Genomic DNA, 15,359 nt, shown 5'->3' with positions numbered 1-15,359 from the left:
TCAACCTGTCATTGATTTAAGTGAATTTCTTATGGCAGCATTGTTGGATCTTTTTATTTTATCCACTCTGATTGTCTTTTAATTGGTACATTTTGATAGTTAACATTTGAAATAATTATTATGTTAGGGCTTAAATATGCCATTTTATTATTTGTTTTCTGATTGTTTCTTCTGTTTCCCAATACTCTTTTCTGTCAGTTACATGAACAATTTTTAGGATTCCATCATAATTTATTTGTGGCATTTTTGAATATATTGTTCTGTTTGGTTCACATAGTGGTTGCTAAAAGTGTTCCATATATACATAACTTATCACAGTCTACTGTTATCAACATTTTACCACTTCCAATGAACTGCAGTAATCTTAGTTCCACCGAGGTTCATTTACCATCTCCACTATTAAAATACAATTGTCTTGTGATTCCTTTACATACATTTTTTTTGAAGTATGGTTGATTTACTTCCAATATTATGTTAGTTTCAGGTATACAACACAGTGATTCAATATTTTTAAAGATTACGCTGAATATAAAGTTATAAAATAATGGCTATACTTCTCTGTGCTGTACAATATATCTTTGTTGCTTATCATTTTATATATAGTAGTTTGTACCTCTTAATCCCCTTTCTCCTACCTTGCCTCTCCATCCACCCTTTCCCCACTGTTAACGACTGGTTTGTTCTCTGAATCTTTGAGTTTCTTTCTGTTTTTTGTTATATTCATTTGTTTTATTTTTTAGATTCCACATATAACTGAAAATAGACAGTATCTTTCTTTCTCTGTCTGACATTTCTCTAAGCATAATACCCTCAAGGCCCATCCATTTCATTGTTGCAAATGGCAAAGTTTCATTCTTTTTTATGGCTGAGTAATATTCCAATGTATGTATATGCCACATCTTCTTTATCTATTCATCTGTTGATGGACACTCAGGTTGCTTCCATACCTTACCAATTTTGGACAATACTGCAATGAACACTGGGGTGCATATATCTTTTTCAATTGTTGTTTTTGTTTCCTTTGGATATATACCCAGGAGTGGAGTTGCTGGATCATATAGTAGTTTTATTTTTAATTTTTTAAGGAACTTCTATATTGTTCTCCATAATGGCTCTACCAATTTACATTGCCACCAACAGTGCACTAGGGTTGCCTTTTCTCCACATCCTCACCAACATTTGTTATTTGTTGTCTTTTTGATGACAGCCATTCTGACAGGTCTGAGGGGATATCTCATTGTATGTTTTTTAATTAAATTTTTTATTGGAGTATAGTTGATTTACAACATTGTGTTAGTTTCTGCTGTACAGCAATGTGAGTCAGTTATACATACACATATATCCACTTTTTAAGATTCTTTTCCCATACTGTTCATTACAGAGTATTGAATAGAGTTCCCTGTGCTATTCAGTAGGTTCTTATTAGTTATCTATTCTATATATAGTAGCGTGTATATGTCAATCCCAATCTTCCAATTTATCCCTCTCCCACTATTCCCCCCTGGTAACCACAAGTTTGTTTTCTACATCTGTGACTCAACTTCTGTTTTGTAAATAGGTTCATTTGCACCATTTCTTTAGATTCCACATATAAGTGATATCATATGATATTTGTCTTTCTCTGTCTGACTTACTTCAATCAGTATGACAATCCCTAGGTCCAATCTAGAGTATTTTTAATTTCATTTATTGTGTTTCATCATTTGCAATTTGGATTTCATCATTTGCATTTTGGATTTGCAATTTCATCATTGCTTGTTTCATCTTTAGTTCTTCTAGGTCCTTGTTAAATGTTTCTTGCATTTTGTCCATTCTATTTCCAAGATTTTGGATCATCTGTACTATCATTATTCTGAATTCTTTTTCAGGTAGACTGCCTCTTTCCTCTTCATTTGTTAGGTCTGGTGGGTTTTATCTTGCTCCTTCATCTGCTGTGTGTTTTTCTGTCTTCTCATTTTGCTTATCTTACTGTGTTTGGGGTCTCCTTTTTGCAGGTTGCAGGTTCGTAATTCCTGTTGTTTTTGGTGTCTGTCTCCAGTGGCTAAGGTTGGTTCAGTGGGTTGTGTAGGCTTCCTGGTGGTGGGGACTAGTGCCTGTGTTCTGATGGATGAGGCTGGATCTTGTCCTTCTGGTGGGCAGGTCCACGTCTGGTGGTGTGTTTTGGGGTGTCTGTGGACTTATTATGATTTTAGGCAGCCTCTCTGCTAATGGGTGGGGTTGTGTTCCTGTCTTGCTAGTTGTTTGGCATAGGGTGTCCAGCACTGGAGCTTGCTGGTCGTTGAGTGAAGCTGGGTGCTCATGTTGAGATGGAGATCTCTGGGAGATTTTCGCCGTTTGATATTATGTGGAGCTGGGAGGTCTCTTGTGGACCGGTGTCCTGAAGTTGGCTCTCCCACCTCAGAGGCACAGCACTGACTCCTGGCTGCAGCACCAAGAGCCTTTCATCCACATGGCTCAGAATAAAAGGGAGAAAAAGTAGAAAGAAAGAAAGAGAGGGAGGGAGGGAGGGAGGGAGGAAGGAAGGAAAGAGAGAAAGAGGATACAATAAAATAAAGTTATTAAAATAATTATTAAGAAAAAAATTTTTTAAAAAAGAAAAAAAAAAAACGGACGAATAGAACCCTAGGACAAATGGTGAAAGCAAAGCTATACAGACAAAATCTCACACAGAAGCATACGCACTCACAAAAAGAGGAAAAGGGGAAAAAATAATAAATCTTGCTCTCAAAGTCCACCTCCTCAATTTGGGATGATTCGTTGTCTATTCATGTATTCCACAGAGGCAGGGTACATCAAGTTGATTGCGGAGCTTTAATCTGCTGCTTCTGAGGCTGCTGGGAGAGATTTCCCTTTCTCTTCTTTGTTCTCACAGCTCACCGGGGCTCAGCTTTGGATTTGGCCCCGCCTCTGCGTGTAGGTCGCCGGAGGGCGTCTGTTCTTCGCTCAGACAGGACGGAGTTAAAGGAGTAGCTGACTCGGGGGCTCTGGCTCACTCAGGCTGGGGGAAGGGAGGGGTACGGATGTGGGGCGAGCCTGCGGCGGCAGAGGCCAGCGTGACGTTGCACCAGCCTGAGGTGCGCCGTGCGTTCTCCCGGGGAAGATGTCCCTGGATCCCGGGACCCTGGCAGTGGCGAGCTGCACAGGCTCCCCGGAAGGGGGCTGTGGATAGTAACCTGTGCTCGCACACAGGCTTCTTGGTGGCGGCAGCAGCCTTAGCGCCTCATGCCCGTCTCTGGGGTCTGCGCAGATGGCCGCGGCTCGTGTCCGTCTCTGGAGCTCTTTTAAGCAGCGCTTTTAATCCCCTCTCCTCACACACCAGGAAACAAAGAACGAAGAAGTCTCTTGCCTCTTCGGCAGCTCCAGACTTTTTCCCGGACTCCCTCCCGGCTAGCCGTGGTGCACTAACCCCCTGCAGGCTGTGTTCACGCCGCCAACCCCAGTCCTCTCCGAGCGCTCTGATGGAAGCCCGAGCCTCAGCTCCCAGCCCCACCCGCCCCGGCTGGTGAGCAGACAAGCCTCTCGGGCTGGTGAGTGCTGGTTGGCACCGATCCTCTGTGCGGGAATCTCTCCGCTTTTCCCTCCACACCCCTGTTGCTGTGCTCTCCTCCGCGGCTCCGAAGCTTTCCCCCTCCGCTACCCGCAGTCTCTGCCCGCTAAGGGGCTCCTAGTGTGTGGAAACCTTTCCTCCTTCACAGCTCCCTCCCGCTGGTGCAGGTCCCGTCCCTATCCTTTTGTCTCTGTTTACTCTTTTTTCTTTTGCCCTACCCAGGTACGTGGGGAGTTTCTTGCCTTTTGGCAGGTCTGAGGTCTTCTGCCAGCGTTCAGTAGGTGTTCTGTAGGAGTTGTTCCACATGTAGATGTATTTCTGATGTATCTGTGGGGAGGAAGACGATCTCAGCGTTTTACTCTTCCACCATCTTCCCCAATCTCCCACATCTGCTTTATCCATTCCTCCTTTGATGGACATTTAGGTTGCTTCCATGTCCTGGATATTGTAAATAGTGCTGTATTGAACATTGGGGTGCATGTATCCTTTTTTTTTTTTTTTTTTGTGGTATGCGGGCCTCTCACTGTTGTGGCCTCTCCCATTGTGGAGCACAGGCTCCGGACGCACAGGCTCAGCGGCCATGGCTCATGGGCCTAGCCACTCCGCAGCATGTGGGATCTTCCCGGACCGAGGCACGAACCCGTGTCCCCTGCATCGGCAGGCGGACTCTCAACCACTGCGCCACCAGGGAAGCCCGCATGTATCCTTTTGAATTATGGTTTTTCTCTGAATATATGCCCAGGAGTGGGACTGCTGGATCATATGGTAGCTCTATTTTTAGTTTTTTAAGGAACCTCTGTACTGTTCTCCATAGTGGCTGCACCAATTTACATTCCCACGAACAGTGTAGGAGGTCATTGTGGTTTTGAATTACATTCCCTGACAATTAGTTGATGTATTTTCATGTGCCTGCTGGCCATCTGTATGTCGTCTTTGGGAAAATGCCTATTCAGGTCCTCTGCCCTTTTTTTTTATTGGGTTGTTTAGCTTTTTTTGGTATAGAGTTGTATGAGCTGTTTATATATTTTGGATATTAACTGCTTATCAGGCATTATTTGCAAATATCTTTTCCCATTCAGTAGGTTGCCTTTTCATTTTATTGATGGTTTCCTTCACTGTGCAAAAGCTTTTAAGTTTGATTAGGTCCAATTTGTTTATTTTTGCTTTTGTTTCCCTTGCCTAAGGAGACAAATCCAAAAAAATATTGCTAAGGCCTATGTCAAATATTATACTGCCTATGTTTTCTTCTAGGAATGTTATACTTTCTGATCTTACATTTAGGTCTTTAATCCATTTTGAGGGTTTTTTTTTTATGGTGTGAAGAAATCTTTTAATCTCATTCTTTTACACGCAATTGTCCAGTTTTCCCAGCACTACTTATTGAAGAGACTATTTCCCCATTGTATATTCTTAACTCCTTTGTCATAGGTTAACTGACCATATTGCATGGGTTTATTTCTGGGCTCTCTATGATGTTCCATTGATCCATGTACCTGTTTTTGTGCCAATACCATTCTGCTTTGATTACTATAGCTTTGTAGTATCGTATGAAGTCAGAGAGCATGACACCTCCAGCTTTGTTCTTTTTTCTCAAGATTGCTTTGGCTATTCGGGATCTTCTGTGGTTCCATACAAATTTTAGGATTATTTATTTGTTCTTGTTCTTTGAAAAATATTATGGGTATTTTGATAGGCATTGCATTAAATCTGTAGACTGCTTTGGGTAGTACCGATATTTTAACAATAGTACTTCTAATTCATGAATATAGGATGCCTTTCCATTTATTTATATCATCTCCAGTTTCCTTTATCAATGTCTTATAGTTTTCAAAGTATATGTCTTTCTCCTCCTTGGTTAAATTTATTCTTACACATTTTATTCTTCTTGATGCGATTGTAAATGGGATTGTTTTCTTGCTTCTCTTTTTCATAGTTAATTATTAGTGAATAGAAAAGCAACAGATTTCTGTATATTAATCTTATATCCTGCAACTTTATTGAATTCATTTATTCTAAAAGTTTTTTGGTGAAGACTTTAAGGTTTTCTATATATAGTATCATGTCATCTGCAAATATGATAGTTTTACTTCTTCCCATCCAATTTGGATGACTTTTTCTTTCTTGACTGACTGCTATGGCTAGGACTTCCAATACTGTGTTAAATAGAAATGGTGACAGTGGGCATCCTTGTCTTCTTCGTGATCTAGAAAGAAAAGCTTTCTAGTTTTCCCCATTGAGTATGATGTTAGGTGGGTTTGTTATAAATGGCCTTTAGTATCTTGAGAAATTTCCCTCTATACCAACTTTGATAAGAGTTTTTATTGTGAATCGATACTGAATTTTGTCAAATGCTTTTTCTGCATCTATTGAGAGATCATGTGACTTTTATCCTTCATTTTGTTCATTCTTATAGCCTTGGTTGTACAGGAGTCTTTCTGCCAATTTCCAGTTAGCTTTCAGTGGTAACTGTTCCACATGTAGATTTATTTTTGATGTGTTCATGGGGATAGATGAGTTCCATGTCCTCCTACTCTGCCATCTTGATCAATCCCCTTATCCTTCATTTTGTTAATGTCGTGTATCACATAGATTTATTTGCAGATGTTGGACCATCCTTGCCTCCCTGGGATAAAAACCCACTTGATCATGGTTTATGATCCTTTTTAATGCATTTTTGAATTGGTTTGCTAATATTTTGTTCAGGATTTTTGCATCTATATTCATCAGAGAAATTGGCCTGCAAGTTCCATTTTTTGTAGTGTCTTTGTCTGGTTTTGGTATCAGGGTAATGCTGGCCTCATAGAACAAGTTTGGGAGTGTTTTCTCCTCTTCAATTTTTTGGAATAGTTTGAGGATAAGTATTCCATTTTCTTTAAATGTTTGGTAGAATTCCCCTGTGAAGCCATCTGGTTTTGGACTTCTGTATGTTGGGAGTTTTTTGATTACCAATTCAATTTCAATACTAGTAACCAGTATGTTCAGATTATCTGTTTCTTCCTGATTCAGTCTTAGAAGATTATATGTTTCTAGGAATTTATACGTTTCTTCTAGGTTGCCCAGTTTGTTGGTATGTAATTGTTCACAGTATTCTCTTATGATTGTTTGTATTTCTGTGATACCGGTTGTAAATTGTCCTCTTTCATTTCTAATTTTGTTTATTTGGGTCCTCTCTCTTTTCTTCCTAATAAGCCTGACTAAAGGATTATCAATTTTCTTTATCTTTTAAAAATACAGCTCTTGGTTTCATTGGTCTTTTCTGTTGTGGGTTTATTTTTTGGGGGGGCTCTCTATTTTGTTTATATCTACTCTGATCTTTATTATTTCTGTTCTTCTGCTAACTTTGGGTTTTGTTTTTTCTTATTTTTCTAATTCCTTTAGATGGTGGGTTAGGTTGTTTATTTGAGATTTTTCTTATATATTGAGGTAGGCCTGTATCACTATAAACTTCCCTCTTAGAACTGTTTTTGCTGCATCCCATAGATTTTGAAAAGTTGTGTTTTTATTTTCATTTGTCTCAGGGTATTTTCTTTTTCTTTTCTTTTTCTTTTTCTTTTTTTTTTTTGATGTGGACCAGTTCTAAAGTCTTTATTGTTTCTTACAATATCGCTTATGCTTTATGTTTTGGTTTTTATGGCTGAAAGTCATGTGGGATCTTAGCTCCCTGGCCAGGGATAGAACTAGCACCCCCCGCATTGGAAGGCAAAGTCTTAACCACTGGACTGCCAGGGAAGGCCCTGTCTCAGGGTATTTTCCGGTCTCCTCTTTGATTTCTTGGTTGACTCATTGGGTTTTTAGTAGGATGTTGTTTAGTCTCTATGTGTTTGTTTTACTTCCTGTAATAGATTTCTAGTTTTATACCATTGTGATCTGAAAAGATACTTTGTATATTTTTTATCCTCTTAAATGTGTTGAGACTTGTTTGGTGGACTATCATATGATCTATTCTAGAGAACATTCCATGTGCATGTGAAAAGAATGTGTATTCTGTTTTTGGATGGAATGTCCTGTAGGTAGCTATTAAGTCCAGCTGGTCTAATGTGTCATTTAATGTCACTGTTTCCTTACTGGTTTTCTGTTTGACAATCTGTCCATTGATGTAAGTGGGGTGTTAAAGTCCCCTAATATTATTGTATTATTGTCAATTCCTCCCTTTATTTCTGTTATGCAATGCAGTATTATTAACTATAGTTGCCCTGTTGCACCTTACATCCCCATGACTTATTTTATAACTGGAAGTTTGTGTCTTTTGGCTGCCTTCACCCATTTTACCTACCCCCTACTCCCTGCCTTTGGCAAGTACCAATCTGTTCTCTGTCTCTATTAGCTTGGCTTTTCTTTTTTAAGATTTCACATACAGGGCTTCCCTGGTGGCGCAGTGGTTGAGAGTCCACCTGCCAATGCAGGGGACACGGGTTTGTGCCCCAGTCCGGGAAGATCCCAAATGCCGCGGAGCGGCTAGGCCTGTGAGCCATGGCCGCTGAGCCTGCACGTCTGGAGCCTGTGCTCCACAATGGGAGAGGCCACAACAGTAAGAGGCCTGCGTACCGCAAAAAAAAAAAAAAAAAGATTTCACATACAAGTAAGATCATACAGTCGTTCTCTTTCTTGTCTGACTTATTTCACTTAGCATAATGCCCTCAAGAGCCATCCATGTAAATTTTCAATTGTAGCTATATTTTTCAGTCCTAATGTTTCCATTCTATTCTATTTTGTATCTATTTCCCTGCTGTTATTTTCCATTCATTGCAAGAGTGTTCACACTTACTTCTTAGAGCACAATTATATGAGCTTCTTTAAAATCTTTTATAATTCCAGCACTGTATCATGTTGGTGCTGGGATCTGTTGTCTTTCCTTTATAAGTTATGGAGATTTTCATAGTTCTCTGTATATCAAATAATTTTGGGTTATATCTTGGAAATTTTGAATATTACGTTATGAGCCTTATTTAGTTTCTATGGAGAATAATAGTTAAGTTTTTCAGGCAGCTGACAGTTTAGGGTACAAGTTCTTACTGGCCTTCAGGGGCTATGTTTCTTATGTCGGTTCATGTTTTCAAGGTGTTTTCAGTGCTACTTGGATAATGCAGATCACCCAGTGGCCAGTCTGAGACCTGTAAAATGGTCTACTCCATAATTTGGTTCTCAAAGACTTTAGTATTCTGTTTAGGGTCAGATCCACCCAAGCACAGTTTGGGGGTAAGTCCAGTGGCCATAAACAATGTTATGGTGTCATTTTCTTGATCTCTTTCCTTTCTACATTCTTCCAGACACTTCTTGGCTTCCAGGAGTCCCCCCCTTCCTGGACATTTTGCTAGAAAGCTAGGCTTTCGTTTTCCCACTCTGGCATATACTTCCTGCAACTATGTCTGCCTCTGGAGACAAGGGGCAGGAGGACAGAGACAGGAAAAAAGAAATAGGGATGTTCTCCCTCCCTCAGAGTTTTAGGTGCCTGCCTGGCCATTACTGCCATACTATAATGGGATTTCCTGGGAGTCTAGGGTGGAACTAAATGACAACATAGAGGATTTCACCAATTTGCTCATACACTTGGGGTCCCTTTCCCCTCTCTTCAGACCAGAGAAGGCTTTTTGGAGTACTTTTGGTCCATACCCAGTTTTAAGCTGCTATTGAGTTCAGGCCAGAGGATACTGTAGGGACCACAAAAAAGGTAACTCACTATAGGATTGGTGTAACTTCAAATACTGGCTTCCTTCTCCAACCCACCTGCTACCATTTATTTCAGAGCCCTTAGGTAACTGATTTATACATCTGCCCAATGTTTTTAGTTGCATTCAAATGGAAGAGATGGAGTGGGGTATCATACTCCCATCTTAATCCTTGTTTGTATATTTACATTTCCATTAATCACTAAAAGAATTTTCCAAGCACTGTTTACTTAATTTGTGTGGAATACAAAAGAAAATGGAACATTTATTTGAATACATACCAAAAATTTTAAGTAAATTTCATAACTTTATAAAGTAGACAAAATCTGGAGGGGCCAAGTTTATTTCTGGATAATGGAATGATAAAGAAAGGGACAATATCCTTGCCCTCCCAAGACCTCATGCAACACTGGTCCTTACTGTCTGAAGGGTAAAGTCTGTCTTATGATTATGAGGTGTCAGGGACTTCATGGGTTGCATTTTAATTAAGCACCCCTGCAAGAATATAGCTAAAACAAAGCCTTCCTTTTGGAGAAATGTTAGGCTGTGTGGCTGACCAGCGGGTGTAATTTGGGGGTTTGGAGACCTACTGTCAGTCCTCATTTCACATTGTTGAATGACAACCTGTTCTGCCATGGTTGCCACATATGACCATACAGGTTGCAGACTACTGACAACAAGAGAAACTTCTCTTTTTTCCATGGATTTTGAAATGAATGGCACCTCCCAGAGCTGTGTGCATTTTGGCTGCATGTTCTGCTCATGGCAAAGTCCTGTGCAATTAGAAAAATTATAATGTGGCAATGACAACATGTTACCTCTTTTCTTCATTTACTCTTTGTCTCTTTCCTCCTCTCCCAGTGCTGGAGGAAGATGACCATTACCTCTCCAGAGTCTTTGAATCTCCCTAGAAGAAGCCATCCGTTCTCCCAGAGTGCCCCGACAGGACTGAACCACATGGGCTGGCCAGAGCCCATACCTGACATTGGTGAGTTACATGCCTCTCTCTTTTCCTTCACACTCCGGTGTCCTGGCAAAAAGGACAAGAGGTGAGAGCATGTTGTTGACAGCTGTGTTTACTTGTCTGGCAGAAGTAGCTTGAATGTGAGAAATAAACCATTGTCTTTAACTCCTTCAATTAGGAAGAGGTCCCTAACACTCTGATAAAGGGAATTCTTGGCTTCCGGAAAATTCCATTACTGAATCCCTAAACCTGGCTCCATTCATTTATTTTGAGCAGAACTACTGACCATCCCGTGAAACTTGTAATAGGGTATAACTTACAGAGAGAGAGTTGTCTAATCTAGTGATGAAACCTGGGTGTTTTCCCTTCTGGGGGGACAAGCCTCTTCCTTGAGTTATATGGCAGCCTGTCTGAGTCCCTTTCCCAAAACTATGGCAAGAAGCATCACATCACATATTTCTCCATAAAAGGGCTGATTTTTGTGCCAGAAGGAAACTGAGACCCAGTGAGGGCCAGGATGGGGTATCCTCATGCACAGCTACCACCCTTCCTGGACTTAACCCAGGAAGGGCTGGACACAGTGAAAATGCTCAAGGCTCCTGGTGCAAGAACAGATGTTGGGTCTCAGGTCTTGAGCAGGTGCAGATTATGTTAGATGGCAACCTTATGGTTTAAAGGCATCCAGCTGGCTGAAGGAAGAGGCCAAATCTGGTGTTTAAAAAGGATAAAGAAGAGTTAAAGCCTTAGACAGGGTTGAAAAAACAAAATAGCTACACCTGCCAAACATGTACTTTTCCAGACTTGGGGATTAGGGACAGGGCTGGCATTCAAGGATGTCTGTAGTTTGATCCTATTGGAGCTAAAGACCTGTAGAAAGCAGGTAAGATTAGCAAAAGATGATATGGGAGACTAGTGGCTGGGCCCTGATCATTAGAGTGTGGCATATGCTGTGCTGAGGAGTCAGCTCTGATACAGACATGAGTCCTGACCTCTGAATCTGACTCAGTGCATACTGGGTGCTGGTCCTGGGGGAGTTGGCTACTCAGATTAGCCAGTAGCCATGATTGTTTTCCATTAGCAAATGTCTGTGCTTATGCTGCATCATGCAGTGGATTTTAATCTTCCCCACATATAGTTGTAATCTTAAATTCACACAAAGCGAAGTCATGAAATGGTGTTTGACATCTGCTGAAAGAATCCTTTCATGGGAAAAGATAGTTCTAACATAAACTCTTCATTAAGTCATGGAATAGTTTAGAGGCTCATGGAAGAGACAGTAATGGGTGAGAGTAGCATTTTTCCTGGAATAATCTTCAAGGCTGATTTTGGCTCTTGAAGTTAGAAACTTCTTACAAATTCAAGCTTAATAATCATATGTTCCTATTATTTCAGAGCCTCATTTGAATTAATTAGTAGATATATTTATTGTAGAATAAGAGATTTTTGAAACCTCAATGTCACATGTCCCTCAGCATGCCTGCATGCTGAGGACACTGCTCTGGAAGTCAAAGGTCAGGGCTCTGGCTTCAGCTGCCCTTCATATGGGGGTGAGAAATTGGGCACTTCTCTCCATTTCTCTATCTCATACTTCTTTTTATTTAAAAAAAAGAGTATAATTCCTGTATTCATCAGATCAATATGAGGGGCTAGCTTGGGTCTCTGTATTTAGCTTAGGAAAGCTTTCTTTTCATCAATTATTGCTTCCACTCCAACTGCTCTATTCCAAACTTCTGGGGTTTCTTTCTACCGATTTTATTCCCAGGTTCTATCCCCAGAATCTCTCATTATTTTCATTATTTTATCCTTTTCCTCTCTGTTCTGGGAGAATATCTCAGTTTTATCTTCTGCTTTGCTTTTCTGGTTTCACCTCATCTGCTGTTCATTGCCTTCATTAATATTTGTGATTCAGTGATCATGTTTTTAATTTCCATACATTATTTCCAATGTCCTCTAGACGTTCATTAAAAACAGAAAGTTGGGAGTTTTGTAAAATTTTCTCCTGTTCGTGTTTTATAAATTCATTTCCAAATTCATATGCTTTTCTTTTAACTGGTAATTTTTTTATAGGTGAAATTTCTCTATTTGCTTATCTTTACAGACATCAATTCTTCGCCAGCAATGGCTTGTTGTCAGGTAGCACTTGAGACAACATCCTTTCAGAGATTGTTACAGGTTCCTCTTAAAATCCTTCAAGCATAGCTGAAGCAGGAAAAGTTAAGCTTTCCTATAATGTGTATCATGGGTTCAGTAACCTTGGTGCGGGAGCTTTCAGCAGTCCCAGCGAGAGGTTTGCCTCTTTCCAGCACTTCTTCTCTACGTTTGGTGGAGTAGTCAAGAATTAGCCTGATGTGGGAGCATGCCACCCTCTGCCCCACAAGTCGGTGCCCAGGATAAATTCTACCACACCCACTCTTCTCTGAGTGGAGCCAGCAGGGCCAGATATGACTCTGTGAGCCCCTAGCATGATGGCTGCACACAGCATCACGTAAAGTCCTCTGCAACTCCAGAACATTTGTTGAAAAGACTATTTTTCCCTTTGAATAGTCTTGACCCCCCTGTTGAAAGTAAGCTGATCACAGATGTATGGATTTATTCCTGGACTGTCAACTGTATTCCACTGATATATGTCTATTCTTGTACTAGTACCACACTGTCTTGTTTACCATTACTTTGTAGTAAGGTTTGAAATCAGAAAGTAGAGTCTTCCTACTTTCCCCTTCTTTTTCAGGAGTGTCTTAGCTATTCTGAGTCCCTTGCAATTCCATATGACTTTTAGAATCAGGTTGTCAATTTCTACAAAGATATCAGTTGAGATTCTGATAAGGATTTTATTGAATCTGTACATGAGTTTGGAGAGCACTGTCATCTTAACAATGTTGAGTTTTCTGATCTATGAACATAGGACTTTTCCCCCATTTATTTAGGTCTTCTTTTGTTTCTTTCAACAACATTTTGTCATTTTCAGAATACAAGCTTTCACTTCCTTTGAAAAATTCATTCCTAAGTACTTTATATAATTTTTGATGCATTGTGAATGAAATTGTCTCCTGAATTCCATTTTCAGACTGGTCATTAAAAGTGAATAGAAATACAATCAACTTTTGTATATTGATCTCGTATCCTGCAACCTTGTTGAACTCATTTATTAGTTCTAGTTTTTTAATGGATTCCTTAGGATTTTCTACACACCAGATCATGTTATCGATAAGCAGAGACAGTTTTACTTCTTCCTTTCCCATCTGGATGTCTTTTTTTTCCTGCCTAAGTGCCCTGATTAGAGCCTCCAGTACTGTACATTTGAATAAAAATGGCAAGAATGGACATCCTTGTTTTTCCTGATTTTAGGGGGAAAGCATCCCATCTTCACCATTAAGTATGATGTTAGCTGTGGGGTTTTCACAGATGCCCTTTATTGGGTAAATAAAGTTCCTATATTCCTAGTTTGTCAAATTTTTTTTGTCACAAGAGAGTGTTGGATTTTTGTCAAATGCTTGTCCTGTCTATTGAGATAATCATGCAACTTTTGTTCTTTATTCTGTTGATGTGGTGTATTACATTAATTGATCTTCAGATGTTAAACAATCCTTGCATTTCTGAGATAAATCTCACTTGGTCAAGGCATGTAATTCTCATTATATTTTTAATTTGGTTTGCTAGTATTTTGTTGAAGATTTTTGCATCCATATCCATAAGAGATATTGGTCTGTAATTTTCTTTTCTTTTAATGTCTTTGTCTGGTTTTGGCCTCATAAAATAATTTGGGAAATCTTCCCTCATCTTCTATTTTCTTCAATAGTTTGTGAAGAATTGGTATTAATTCTTTTTTCAATGTTTGGTAGAATTCAGGGGTGAAGCCAATTGGGTGTGGGCTTTTCTTTGTAGGTAGTCTTGTTATTACTGATTCAATCTCTGCTTGTTATAGAGCTATTCAGATTGTCTATTTCTCTTGAGTAAGTTTTGATAGTTTGCATCTGTCTAGGAATTTGTCCATTTTATCTAAGTCATCTAACCGTTGGTGTACAGTTGTTCAGTATTCTCTTATAATTCTTTTTATTTCTGCAAAGTGAGAAGTAATACCCCTTCTTTCATTTCTGATTCTGGTAATGAGTCCTCTTCTTTCACTTGGTCAAACCAGCTAAAGGTCTGTCAATTCTGTTGCTTTTCCCTAAGAACCAGCATTTGGTTTCTTTTATTTTCTGTTTTTTCTCTAGTCTCTATTTCTGTTCCTCAATATTTCTGTTCTCCATTGTGCCTCTACTAACTCCTACTCTAATCTGTATTGTTTCCTTCCTTGTGCTTGTTTTAGGTTTAGTTTTGCTCTTTTTTTCCCTGTGTCATTAGGTGCAGATCCAGTTGTTGATTTGAGATTTTTCTTCTTTATTAATACAGGTATTTGCAGCTATAAATTTCCCTCTGAGCACTGCTTTACCTGTCTTCATAACTTTTGGCATATTTTGTCTTCATTTTCATTTATATCAAGGTATTTTCTGATTTTTCTTTTGATTTCTTCTTGGACCCATGAGTTATTTAGGAGTTTGTTATTTAATTTCCACATATTTGTGAGTTTCTCAAATTTCCCTTATTATTGATTTCTAATTTCATTTCATTGTGGTCAAAGAACACATTTTGTATTATTTCCATACTTTTAAATTTGTGGAAGTTTGTTTTATGGACTAACACATGGTCTAGCCTGGAGAATGTTCCATATACACTTGAGAAGAAAGTATACTCTGTTATTATTGGAAAGTATACTCTGTTCTGTATATGACTATTACGCCTAAATGGTTTATGGTGTAGATCAAATATTCTATTTCCTTGATCTTCTGTATAGTTGCTCTATCCATCATTGAAAGTTGGGCATAAACCTCCAACTGTTATTGTTGAATTACCTATTCCTCCCTTCATTTCTGTCAGTTTTTGCTTTATGTACTTTAGTGCTCTGTTATTAGGTAGGTGGATATATATTTGTACTTATATCTTCCTGATGGATTAACCCTTTTATTGTTATAAAATGCCCTTCTTTGTCTCTAGTGTCTTTTGTTTTTGGTTGTTTTTAATTTTTTAAATTGGAGTATAACTGCTTTACAATGCTGTGTTCATTTCTGCTATATGATGAACTGAATCAGCTATATGTATACATATATCCCCTCCCTATTAAACCTCTCTCCCACCACCCCCCCAT

At 39.3% G+C, this 15,359-nt stretch overlaps 1 protein-coding gene and 1 long non-coding RNA gene across 2 annotated transcripts in view; one reads left to right on the top strand and one right to left on the bottom strand.

Annotated features, from left to right (window-relative positions):
- The window catches only part of LOC137226762 (uncharacterized), a 254,006-nt gene that overhangs the window by 145,510 nt on the left and 93,137 nt on the right, over window positions 1-15,359 (top strand). The window contains 1 exon segment of the mRNA XM_067742317.1: window positions 10,075-10,201. Within this exon segment, the coding sequence (XP_067598418.1) occupies window positions 10,075-10,201 (127 nt within the window).
- The window catches only part of LOC137226764 (uncharacterized), a 92,074-nt gene that overhangs the window by 61,746 nt on the left and 14,969 nt on the right, over window positions 1-15,359 (bottom strand). The window lies entirely within an intron of this gene.

Source organism: Pseudorca crassidens, chromosome 6 (assembly GCF_039906515.1).
Source record: "Pseudorca crassidens isolate mPseCra1 chromosome 6, mPseCra1.hap1, whole genome shotgun sequence".
NCBI classification, from domain to species: domain Eukaryota; kingdom Metazoa; phylum Chordata; class Mammalia; order Artiodactyla; family Delphinidae; genus Pseudorca; species Pseudorca crassidens.
This window is presented reverse-complemented; position numbering and strand designations above follow the sequence as displayed.